The sequence below is a fragment of the Megascapheus bottae genome, chromosome 9, assembly GCF_031878675.1.
Source record: "Megascapheus bottae isolate mThoBot1 chromosome 9, mThoBot2.hap1, whole genome shotgun sequence".
Taxonomy (NCBI): Eukaryota; Metazoa; Chordata; class Mammalia; order Rodentia; family Geomyidae; genus Megascapheus; species Megascapheus bottae.
The window spans coordinates 67,841,176-67,853,058 of record NC_143517.1 but is presented as its reverse complement, the minus strand read 5'-3'; the positions used below and the strand labels follow the sequence as shown (position 1 = coordinate 67,853,058).

Below are 11,883 nucleotides of genomic sequence, written 5' to 3'. Positions count from 1 at the left end.
GTCCGCCCTGAAATTGGCATCCTTCTGCCCCCCAGCTTCTGCAGGGCTGGAGAATGTGTCTGGGAAGCTGACACTCTTAACAGCAAGGTCATCCTGCTCCCCTGAGACCCTAGGCCACTGGGGGACCCCTACACCCATTCAAGGCACCATAGCTGAGAGCTGGTCTGGGGTGAGCCCCACCTCTCCACCTCCGCCCTGGGCTCGGCTCTGCCCCTGATCACACCCACTCTGCACCTGTCAGCCCCAGGCGTGGGGGTGGATCTCCTAGTGCCTCCACTTCCTACACTTGAGACTCACCCATGTCCATGATACCTGAAATCGGTGGCCAGGGTCTGCCGAAGAGCCATAGCAGAACTGTGGCCTTTCAGGGACCCAGCCTCACCCAGAGTCCTGCTGTGGTGAAGCCCCAGGGCTGTGTGGCCGGGGACCAGAGCCAGGCCTGGTGCCAGAGCACCCCCTAGTGACCTCTAAAGGAGCAGCTCTGGGGATTGTCTGTGCCCTCCTGGAGGTTCTCCTCATGGCTCCTCCAAGTGGGACCCCCACACGTGAGCGATTCAGCTGAAATTCTGCAGGGGTCCTTCTCTCCTCACTTGGGAGACTATGTGTCATTCAGAATAACTCAGCCTTGAGGGGAGAGGGAGGCAGACAAGCCAGGGGCTGGTGGCATACATACCCTGTCATCCTAACTACTCAGGAGGCTGAGAATCTCCGTTAAAAGCAGCTGAGATGGGAAAGTCTATTAAGACCCTTGTCTCCAATTAGCCACAAAAAGCCAGAGGCAGAGCTCTGACTCAAGTACTAGCACACTAGCCTCAAGTGACAAAGCTCAGGGACAGGGCTGAACCCTTGCTTCAAGTTCGGGTATCGGCATTAGCTAGCTAGCTAGCTAGCTAGCTAGATGGCAACAGGCCTGGGGTCACAGAAGGCGCATCTCACTGGGAATTTACTGGTGGAATCGTGGTCCTGAGCAACAGCAAGACCAGCAGGTTCCACAAGGTGGGTGGGGGAGGAGGGGCATACTAGGACGAAGTGACTCTTGTAAGCCAGGATGCTCCCGGCGCATGGAAGTGCAGGAGGGAAGCGGGGGAGGCTCTGCAGTCGGGCCCTGGCAGGTTCGTCTGTTTACAGTTTGCTGGAAAAGTACTCGGGAGAACTTGCCAAGGCCCGGGGCGGGAGGGGGGAGGACGCGGCAAGGTCACCCTGGGCTGGGGAGGCGGGAGGGTGGGGATCCGTCCTGGGGGCTCCCGCGGGGCCCACGGAGCGCATCTGGGCAGGGCCCCCAGGTCGCCAGGTGCCTCCGGGCGATTTCAGCGTCCCGGGCGTGTGACCGGGTGAGCTCCTGGGGTGAGGCTGTCTCCTCCGGGGCCAAGGCGCCAAACAAGGGTGAGACCTGGCCAAGGGGCGGCAGAGGTGTGGGGACCCGCGGAGATGGCGACCGATGGCCCTGGTGGAAGGGCTGGGGCAGGGGCGGGGCTTGCGGAGCTCCTGGGCGGGCCGAGGCGGGGGAAGGGCGGGGCTTGCGGAGCTCCTGGGCGGGCCGAGGCGGGGGGAAGGGCGGGGCTTGCGGAGCTCCTGGGCGGGCCGAGACGGGGAAAGGGCGGGGCTTGCGGAAATCCTGGGTGGGCCGGGGAAGGGGCGGGGCTTGCGGAGCCCCTGGGCGGGCCGAGGCGGGGGGAAGGGCGGGGCTTGCGGAGCTCCTGGGCGGGCCGAGGCGGGGAAGGGGCGGGGCTTGCGGAGCTCCTGGGCGGGCCGGGGAAGGGGCGAGGCTTGCGGAGCTCCTGGGCGGGCCGAGGCGGGGGGAAGGGCAGGGCTTGCGGAGCTCCTGGGGGTCCGAGGCGGGGAGAGGGGAGAAGGGCGGGGCTTGCGGAGCCCCTGGGCGGGCCGAGGCGGGGCAGGGGCGGGGCTTGCGGAGCCCCTGGGCGGGCCGAGGCGGGACAGGGGCGGGGCTTGCGGAGCTCCTGGGCGGGCCGAGGCGGGGCAGGGGCGGGGCTTGCGGAGCCCCTGGGCGGGCCGAGGAGGAGGAAGGGCGGGGCTTGCGGAGCTCCTGGGCGGGCCGAGGAGGGGGAAGGGGCGGGGCTTGCGGAGCGCCCTTGGCCGGGCTGAGACGCGGAGAGGCGGAGCAGAGCCGAGCCTGAGGCGGGCGGGCAGGCGCGGCGGGCAGGCCGGGCGCGGGCTGTGCGGTGGGCGCTGCGAGCAGAACCGCCCGCAGGGCCGCGAGGCCGGCCCGAGGGAGGGACCCGGGAGCCCCGGTGAGTCGGGGCTCGGCCGGGACCGAGCGCGCTGAGGTCAGGGCGGGGCGGGCCGGGCGGGCGTCCGCGGCCGTCCTCCGCCGGGCTGCAGTCTCGGGGGCGGAGCTCCGCCGCGGGCGTGGGAGCCGCAGCCTGGCCGTGCGGGCCCCGGCGGGACACCGCGGGGAGGGTGAGGAACGCGGCCTGCGCTCTGCGGAGCGTGGCCCGGGCCCTGGGGCGGGGAGGGCACGCGAGGGTGGCGTGCGGGGAGTCGTGGTCAGCCCCAGCTGCCGGCCGGCGGGGCGCGCCTCCTCTGCGGGGGCTCTGCGGGCCTAACTTAGGGTGCGCCCCTCGCAGGGAGCCCCAAACAGGCGGAGGTGGTCTGCGTGCTTGCTCTCCGGGACCCCGCACCAAATGCACCCAGGGTAAACCGGCGGCTCAAGGGGAGGCCGGTGCAGCCTCTCCTCGACACCGTCCACCCCCGCCCTGCTCGGCCCCCACTCTCCGCGGCGTGCCGGCCTGCCTGGGCTTGTGGGTACTAATCTCGGGCTGGAACGCCTTCCCTGACACCCGGTGGCTCCGGCCAGGCCCACACTGACCACACGTCTGTGCCAATTTCTTCGCAGAGCTGTTGTACCTCCATTAGGCCAGAAGCCCAAGGTGGCAGAGGCCTACCCGCCCCCTCCGTGCCCTGCCCATGCCAGTGTGCTGGTGGACCCAGGCCGGCTGCTGGCTTTCTCCCACTCCTACACTGCCCTCTCACCTCCAGTCATGGCACCCCTGCTTGGCCTGCTGCTGGTAGCCTTGGTGGGCCTGCCTCTGGGTAAGTGGGACAATGCCCTGAATGTGGGGGCAGGCAGGCTAAACATGGGGGGGGGAGTCTGGCAGAATTCCCAGACCCTCCCCCCAGCTGCCTTGTCCTAGGGGTGGCAATGTGGGGTGGGATCTGAGGCTGGAGTTGGGTTTCTCCCTGTCCCATGGCCCCAAACCTCCCGCCACCAGCCCAAGCTCTGGACTGCCACGTGTGTGCCTACAACGGGGACAACTGCTTCAACCCTATGCGCTGTCCGGCCATGGTCACCTACTGCATGACCACGCGGACCTGTGAGTCTGGGGGCGGGGGAGGAGGCTCCCGCCTTCCCTGCTTCCTTCCTGGGATGGGACTGGCCCTGCAGGCTGGGTCCTGCTCCTCTCAGGGCTGCCTCTTTCCTCCCACCTGCTGCAGACTACACCCCCTACCGGATGAAAGTGAGCAAGTCCTGCGTGCCCAGCTGCTTCGAGACCGTGTACGATGGCTACTCCAAGCATGCATCCATGACCTCCTGCTGCCAGTATGACCTCTGCAACGGGGCTGGCTCTGCCCCTCCGGCCCTCCTGGTCCTGGCCCCCGCTCTCCTGGCCACCCTCTGGGGCCTGCTGTAAAGCCCTGGTACCCAACACAGACCAACGCAGGAACAGAGCTCTCAAGAGACAGTTGTGCCCTCTTACACCACACCTCACTTCCCACCCTCCTGAGACCCCCTCAACCGTGCCCAGGCTCAGGCCTGTCCACCTAGGCCCTGCTGAGCCCCAGCCACCCACGAAGCCTGGCTTCAAGACCATGGCATTTACTTTTCAAAAGGTTGCCAGGGCCTGGTGAGCAGGCAAGGCCCTCCTGTGTGGGGGAAGAGCGGGTGTGTTATTTGTAGTAGGGAGGGGATCCAGACAGCCAAAGAACACTGATTTGCTGGAGGCAGTAGCCAAACCACACCTTCCATGAGGAATGCTCCCACCTGCCTACTGGTAGACACTGGGGTGGAGGGGAGGGAAGATCCAGTAGCCAGCAAGGAGCTGCCCAGCAGCTGCCCAGGTTGGTATGGAGTGGAGTCAGGAGGAGGAAGGCCTTTGTCACTGTCAGCAGTTCCTGGAGCCCTGCCTAGCGTAGAGTTCTACAGCTCTGGGGGGGGGGGGAGGCAGCTCACTAGGCCTGATGCCCCTCCAGTGCCAGAGGCTGTCTGGGCTCAGGGAGGGGTGTGTGCACCAGGGCATGACCAGACCCCTTGACCTCATATCTTCCCACCCCCTCCCTACCCTGGTACCAGGCCCAGTGTCCTGAGGCTGGCAGGGCCCTGGAATGTGGGGGCGGATGGGCTGTGCTATATTGGGTTTGGCCTGCCTGCTGGCCAGGGCCAGCACTATTCTTAGTAGAGTGGAAGGGGCCAGGGCAAGGGCTAGCTGGCAGAGGAGGATGAGACAGTGGTGATGCAGAGTCCTGACGGCTGCTCAGGTCCTCAGGTGACTCCTGGAGCCTCCATCCCTCCGTCTCCCCATCCCCTGTCCCCCGGTGCCCCCATCCTCCCATCCCCTCATCCCCCTGTCCCCCTGTCCCCGTGTCCCTGCATCCCCCCATCCCTCAGTCCCTGCATCCCTCTGTCCCCCCAACTCCTCGACCCCCCCCTCCATCCCTCCGTCCCTGTGTCCCTCCATCCCTGCATCCCTCTGTAGACCCCAACTGGATGAATGTGCAAGGAGTCAGGCCAAGTCTGCAGCTGCCACCACATAGTGCTGGTCCCTGGAGCCCCTGATGGGTGTCCCCAGCATTGACCTGGTGTCCAGGGCTGCCTTGGCCCCAGAACCCCACCACAGCCTTCGTTGGAGAGGCACTGACATGTCCAGCCCTGCCTGCCGGAGCAAGTGGACCAGTGAGGCCAGCTGGACCCAGGTCTTCCCTGAGCAGTGCCCCCACCCAGTGCAGCTGAGACCCTCTCATCGCAGAGGACATGGGGAAAAGCCTGGTCACGTGTCGTTCCTGAGAGGCTGAGATAGCTGTGGTGTGGGGGGTGTCCTTGACCCATCACCTGACTCCATCAAGCCCCTCAGGGACCGCATTGCCCCCAGGACCGTGCTGCCCACCCTCGCGTGTGACAGGGTCCTGCCTGGTTGCCCTGCCCTAGCTGTGTGACCCAGCACATGAAGATGGTACCTAGGTGAAGCAGGGTTAAGCTTGGCAGAGGAGTGGTTGCTGCAGGAGGGAAACTGAGGCAGTGGAGCCCACTGGCCTATCCTTTCCCCACCCAGGGTGGTATGGTGACGTCTGTCTAGTCCCACAGCAGCCCTGTTGGGTAGGAGCCACCCCTGTGTCCCTTAGACATTGCGTCGAGGAGGTTTGTGGCCCCGAGGCAAGCCGGCCTGCTCACCCTGACCCAGCTTCCCCTGCAGCGCTTCCTGCCAGCAGGGGTCCTCTGAGCTCCATGGCAGGGCGGTGACCAGGGGCCGGGCGTGTGGTGTAGACATGGGGGCTCAGGGACCGGGTGTGTGGTGCTCACATGGGGGCTCAGGGTCCAGAAGGCTTCGGAGGGAAAGTGGGGCTGAAGGCTGAGAAACTGTGGGCTGAGTGTGGAGTCAGGGCTGGGGCGGGGATGGGGTGGCAGAGAGGAGGACAGAGGGCGCGGGCACCGCCAGCCTGGCTGTCTGTACAAGCGACCACAGGGGCAGGGGTAGTGGGGATCGAGTCCCCACCACAGGTGGGCTCTCAGGTCTGTGAGCTTGGCTTACTGTGGAGTCTGCCTGGATCCAGCCCGGGGGCCTGCAGGGGCGCCGTCCACCACACTGGAGCCCATGGCGCAGTGTGCCTGCCGTGGGGTGCCCCGGGCCGCGGCCCCGCCCCCAGCATTGACCCGAGGTCCAGGGCTGCCTTGGCACCGGGAGCAAAAAAGCAGGCTAGGGAGCCAGGGGAGCCAGTCAGGACAGGGCGGTGGGGCCACGCTCCGGACTGGCCCCACCAGACGTGGGTCAGCTGCTTCTCCGCACCCCTCTGCAGCGTCTGAGCGGTTGTGATGGCTGGCGTGGTCATCGCACGCAGAAATCCTGGAAGCATTGGAAGAATCAGCGGCATCCTCTGTTCTTACCTCCCCTCGTCCCAACGCTCGTGACCGAGTCCCGCCACTCTGCATGCCCTGGGCCTCGCGGGCATAGCGCCAAACCCCAGCTGTCTCCCTGGCGACACCAGGGATCGGGCTGCACAGCAGCTCGTGGTGCCAGTGCCCAGGGCAGGGACATGGCAGGCCTTGTCCTATCTGACGCCCAGAGTCCAGACACTTCCCTGGTACGCCCTTGCTTGTGAGTACACTGGGCCCTTGTCCTCACCCCTGCCAGGACACAGAAGGCCATCTTTAGTGCCCCACGCCAGCCTCGTGGACCTGGAGAGGCCTACTCAACTTCCCTCACAGAAAGAATAAACAAGGGCACGTGTGTCTGCCCCCTCTCCTTCCCTCCACTGCCCAACCTCAGTCTGGTTTGTGAGTCTTCCCGCCCTGTGGGCCCCCAGTTCACTCTGTCGCTCAGCCAAGGTTCTTCCATCGTCTCTAGGCCTGAGCCCAGCTGCTGACGGGGCCGGAGGGCCGGGGGGGGGGGGGGAAGGGTGTTGCCAGTATTCACCGCCCTCCCCGCTCTGACTAGTTTCCTGTGAGGAGCGGGGCAGGCTGAGGATGGGAGGGAGAGACAGAGGCAGAGCCCACCACCTGCCCCACTTCTGGCCCTTTACCTGGCTTTCTGGTTCTTGACCCCAGTCTCATGTCCTTCGGGGCTCCTCAGCCCAGGTTAGGAGCCCACCAGGTAGAGGGCCAGGCCAAAGCCAGGCAGAAGAGACACAGGAGGGGCCCTGGCTGACAGGCTGGCTCACTCCTGCACGGCCCCAGTACCAGGCCCCGGGTTCTTGGCAGAGCAGCACCCACAGGGTGTCTCTTCTGTCTCTTCCTCCTTGGGGGCCTCATAATACTGAAGGCCTTGCTGTCCAGCGCCACAGTGGAGGTCTTGGGTCCAATGCCAGCGTGATCCCCCACGCTCTCCCAGCGTCTCTCCGGGCCTCCAGCTCTGGGACCAGAGTGCCATGGCGGGTGGAAGTCCCGCCTCTGCCAAGGAGGTGAGCCTCCACAGCTCCATCTAGGACGCCCAGGCCCAGGCAAGGGCTCCACCTGGGGAGGGAGGAGACCAGGAAGAGTCTCGATCTGCAGCTGGAAGGGTTATGGGTGGCTGGTGGCGTCGTCTGCACACTGGGCATTGGCGCCAGGGTTCTTATGAGAGCCTGGCACACTGGCTATCTCTGCTCAAAGACAAGGGACCAAGCCAGGCTCGCCCAGGGGCTCATGGCAGCCAGCTCTGGGCCGGTGGGTCCAGCTCACCTCCTGACTCAGCTGGGAGCTGGTGGCAGGAGGGAGGAGGGTGGAGTAGGAGCCGCTGGGGTATAAGAGGTGGTGGCCCTCAGCCTCCTGCTCCTCCTCAAAACATGAGGCTTCTGTACAAGCTCCTGCTGGCCATGATCTTGAGCCTGGACCTGGGTGAGTCTGGGGATGTGGCCACCTCCCCCATTGCGCCTGTCTACCCCTGTCCTTAGAGCTGAGCTACTACTGTCCCCCTGGGGGAGCCACTGCCCCACTCCCTGGCACTGTTCCCTTCCCATCCACAGCTTGCTTGGGGAATTCGGAGCTTTCCTCTAACCCTCCCTCTGAACCCCCGAGTCCCCCCCAACACAGACTTCCTGCTGATCCTCCCTACTAAGTACCCAGCCTGCCGCCCTCCTCTGGTACCCCCACCTCCCTGCCCTGCTCCTTTCTCTCCTGCCCACTCCCTCCTCAGCACACTCTGACTGGACCTCAGGCCCCAGGTCAGCCCCTTTGCCCTGTGACTGCCAGGGGGTGGCTCCTCGCAGCACCCCAGATACCCCTGTCCACACCTGACCTCCATCTTCAAGCAGAGCTCTGGTTGTCTCAGAGCTCTTCCTCCACGTTCAGACCTCCCTCCCCTGGGAAAGCCTGCCCGGGTATACGGAGACACCCCGGGGCTGCAGAGCCCACCTGAGGGGGCATCCTGGCACTGGCCCTCCAGTCTCCTTCCCTAGAGGTACCCCTCCCCCAGTCTGGCCCCCTAGGGACCCTCTGTTCCCTGAGTGGCTGGACTGCTGTCCAGGGTCCTGGCCACCTAGGGACCCTCTGTCTCTGTCCCTGAGAGGCTGGACCGCTGTCCAGGGTCCTGGCCGCCTAGGGGCCCTCTGTCTCTGTCCCTGAGAGGCTGGACCGCTGTCCAGGGTCCTGGCTGCCTAGGGACCCTCTGTCTCTGTTCCCTGAGAGGCTGGACCGCTGTCCAGGGTCTTCAGGAAGACCATCTCCACCTTGAAGGCCAAGACTCACTGGAGCGAATGCCCTAAGCTCAGGTGGGCAGTCTCCACCTGTCAGGACTGGGTTCTGGAGGGAGCAGCCTCCACCAGTCATGGGCCATCAGTATCGCCTGGGCCTGGACCAGTCCTCCGCCCTCTCCACCAGGGCTGTCACACCCCAGGCACCTCTGACCCTGAGACCATTTCTTCCATGAGAGAACTTTCCAGTTCTTTGTGGAAAGCCAGCTGTCCCAAGGGACAAGCCTAGGCCTGCTCCAGAGTCTTCCACGAGTGAGGTGACTGGGCACTGGGGCTTCGTGGGCCTGTCTCGGGGGTACCTGTGCTGTCATCTGTGGACAGCACCCTCTCTCCAGGGCTCGGGGTGGGTGGGGGGCCAGCAACATCCTGTGCCTGCTTCAGATGGAGCAGACGAGGGAGGTGACCTGCCCGTGGCTGTGTGTAGGAAAGTGGGACAGGACTCTAACCTAGTTTGCTGTCCCTACACCCATGCTGCTGTCCTTCCCTCTTTTCTCCAGAGCCGCCTCTCTGAGTGGCAAGCGTCCATCAGGGCTCTGCCCCTCTGCCCCTTCTGGCAGCAGGTTCCTGTCAGGGGCTAAAACACCTTGTCTCATTGCTGAAAACTGGGGAACATCTGAAGAGCTCGTTCATATCACAGCACCCCTGAGCCTCACGGGGTGGGGGGTGGGGGTGAAGGGCATGCAGCGGCAGGCAGCCCCCATCCCTCTAAAAGCCCCTTCTCTGGAGGAGCTGGGGCTTCCCAGGTGAGTGCAGCAAGGAGGCACCAGACACCCAGGCAGCCTTCTTGGGGTCGCAGGATAGCACAGGCAAAGCCGGGGCCCAGGGAAGACGCACCCATGGAGGACAGTGGAGACAGGAGACGCTGGGCTCTCTGCAGCGCCCTGCTGTCCCTCATGGCATCCTGGCCACCTGCCCTTCCATCTTCCCCCACCTGTGCCCCTCCATGTCCAGGAAGGATGTGCCCGGCCCAGCAAGCCACCTTTAGACTGGGCCTCTTGGTCGGAGTTGAGGGCTCCGTAGTCACGTCTTGCAGGAGGGAAGTGGGGGCTCCCCTTCTCTGCTGGGCTGTGCACCATCCAGGGACGGTGGGATCTTGAAGCAGGACTTCCTGTTGGTCATCTGCTTCAAAGATGTGGGCAGAGCTGGACCCCAGGCCAGGGCTGAGCAGACCTCTGTGTGCTGAGGGCAGTGCAGGGATAGCTCTGGTGGGAGCGGAGCCTGGGCCTCCTGGCACAAGAGACTGGCAGCAGAGCTCTTGCCAAGCCTCCCAGCTCAGCCTCCTGAGTACAGCACGGGCTCCGCTGAGACCTGCATGTGGCGTGCCACATGTGTGCAGGGCACGTGCTTAGGACCTGCCATCTGCAGGCCAGTGAGGCCAGGCAGGGCCCTGGGGTGAGGACTCTCCTTCTACGTGAACCAAAGAGAAGATGGGAGAAGGGGTGAGTGGCAGGAAGTGGAGGATGAGGAGCAGAGACGGGGAGGAGGGGGGGAGGGGCGCAGGACAGAGAATGTAGGTCCGCCTGGAGCTGCCCCTCTGTGTGCCCTGGAACTGAGGCCCCGAGGGTCTGTTCAGGCTCCTGCAGGTGGAAGCGAGCATGGCAGGTCTGACTCCTGGACTTCTCTGTCCCCACCAAGTTCCCTAGAAACCTACACACTCCCCCCGCCCCACCCCTGGGCCCTGGCTCTGCTCCCCCAGGCACCATGTCCTGGGCTGGCAGCTCGAGCCTCAGCTGAGGCTTTCACCAGGAGAGCCCAGAGGGGCCTGGTACCCCACAGCGAGGGGTGGGGGCTGGCCAGGAGGATGCAGGTCTGGCTAAGGACGGGGGGGTGATCCCCTGACTGTCACCCTGTGCCCTTCTTCCTGCAGCTGCAGCCCAGGGCCTGCGATGCCACCGCTGTAAGGGCTTCGGAGGCTGCTCCCATGCCAGCCGCTGCCCCGCGGGCTCCACCCACTGTGTCATCATCGCCACCCGTGAGTGGGGCGGCGGGGGGGGGCATCCACACCCCTCTGTCCCAAGGGGATGCAGCTCTGACGGGGACAGTGTGGAGGAGTGGGGATGCATCTGCAGCCCTCTCTGCGGCCCCCATTCCCGGTGGGCCTGGGGTGACCCTCGGGATACTGCAGGAGGACAGGTGCTCAGGGAGCTCAGGCTCAGGGAGCATCGCTGGTTTTCTCCCCACCCTGCAGGGGCTCCCATCAGCTTCAGTGACCTGCCTCTGGTCACCAAGATGTGCTACAATGGCTGCCCAGATGTCCCCAGCCTGGACCTGGGGCCCCATGTGTCCATCGCCTGCTGCCAGTCCAGCCTCTGTAATGATGATTGACCCCCTCCTCATGTCCCAGCAAGTCCCAGAGCCGCACCCAGCCGCAGGACCACACCCTGCCGTGCCTAGCAGACACTACCCTGAGTCCCTGGCTCTTCCTCAGGAAGCCCTACCTGGGGTCTCGCCTTAAGCCCACACTGAGGCCCTCCATCTGTGTGTCCACAATGCCAAGAGACCCTCAATAAAAGGAAGCTGAGTCTTGCTGTCGCGATGTCCAGCCTGCGGCTGCGCTGTCCAGAGAGCAGAACTCTGTACTGGCAGTGGGGGGGGGCAGGACAGTGGGAAGGCTGCTCCTCTCCCTCTCTTTCTGGCCAGGGCCTCCTCCCCCCCAGCCCCCGCCCACCTCTCCCCTCAGTAGAGCCTCCCACCAGACACAGGCTCTGAAAAGCTGGGGCTGCAGACACTCAGGGCCCTGAAGTCACGCTGCTCCCAATCCAGTAGTGTGGCAGAAATGAGGCTGGGGTGCCAAGAGGGATCTGGAAGCCTCTGCAGCGCCAGCATTGCTCAGCCTGGGAGGGTGAGGTGGGGGTGTCCTTTCAGAGGACAAAGGCTTCCTTGCCTCTGGTCTCTGGGATGGGGCGGCAGAGGGGGCCGCAGTGGGTCGGACCTCTTCCTGCTCACGACCTCACCAGCTGCTCCTGGCAAAGCTTGCCGCCCTGGCCTGGGGTTCCTGGTGCCTCCTCCTGAGCTGCCCAGTCTGTGGTGTGCTCACCGGCTCCCCACACCTAGTCCTGGCTGGAGTCTGGTCACCCAGCCAAGCCTTGCGGTCCCCTCTCCGGGCAGGGACTCTGCCTCAGGTTGCCGGTCACCTTCCATAGCCCAGGCTGGCAGAGCTGTGGCCTGCGGTGGGAGACGAGACCTGCCCTGCGCCTGAGCCTCGGGAAAGACACAGCACCTAACACCCAATGTTTGTGGAAGTTACTCACTTGGCAAACATTTCATCACCAAGCCCAGGGCTTAAGTTTCGACTCCTGGTTTCGGATGGAGGCGCAGCCCCCGGCAGCCCGTGAGAAAGATCCTAGCCCGGCTGGCTTGCTGTCACTTCTGTGCTGGTCTCCTGAAAACCCAGCCATGCAAGGCCGGGTCTCTGGGGAGGAGGGGCCACTCAGAGGGCAGCCTGGCACACACACACAGCCACCGTGCCTCCTGAGCCAGGGGTGG

At 64.9% G+C, this 11,883-nt stretch overlaps 2 protein-coding genes across 4 annotated transcripts; both read left to right on the top strand.

Moving 5' to 3' along the window:
- The first annotated feature begins 2,130 nt into the window (after positions 1–2,130).
- LOC150059314 (ly-6/neurotoxin-like protein 1) lies at positions 2,131–6,483 on the top strand. Of its 3 annotated transcripts, none has more exons than XM_090339487.1 (4): positions 2,131–2,249; positions 2,855–3,051; positions 3,231–3,332; positions 3,454–6,483. In XM_090339487.1, exons 2-4 carry the CDS (start codon positions 3,000–3,002, stop codon positions 3,648–3,650), a joined length of 351 nt encoding a protein of 116 aa, XP_090195613.1. In that variant the 5' UTR covers positions 2,131–2,249; positions 2,855–2,999; the 3' UTR covers positions 3,651–6,483. The 3 variants fall into 3 exon arrangements, with proteins under 3 accessions (XP_090195613.1, XP_090195614.1, XP_090195615.1); XM_090339488.1 differs by having other exon boundaries at positions 2,586–3,051; XM_090339489.1 differs by lacking the exon at positions 2,131–2,249 and adding an exon at positions 2,371–2,418.
- A 1,008-nt stretch (positions 6,484–7,491) lies between these two features.
- Positions 7,492–10,722, top strand: Slurp2 (secreted LY6/PLAUR domain containing 2). Its single transcript, XM_090339490.1, has 3 exons — positions 7,492–7,543; positions 10,265–10,369; positions 10,586–10,722. Exons 1-3 carry the CDS (start codon positions 7,492–7,494, stop codon positions 10,720–10,722), a joined length of 294 nt encoding a protein of 97 aa, XP_090195616.1.
- Positions 10,723–11,883: the final 1,161 nt, after the last annotated feature.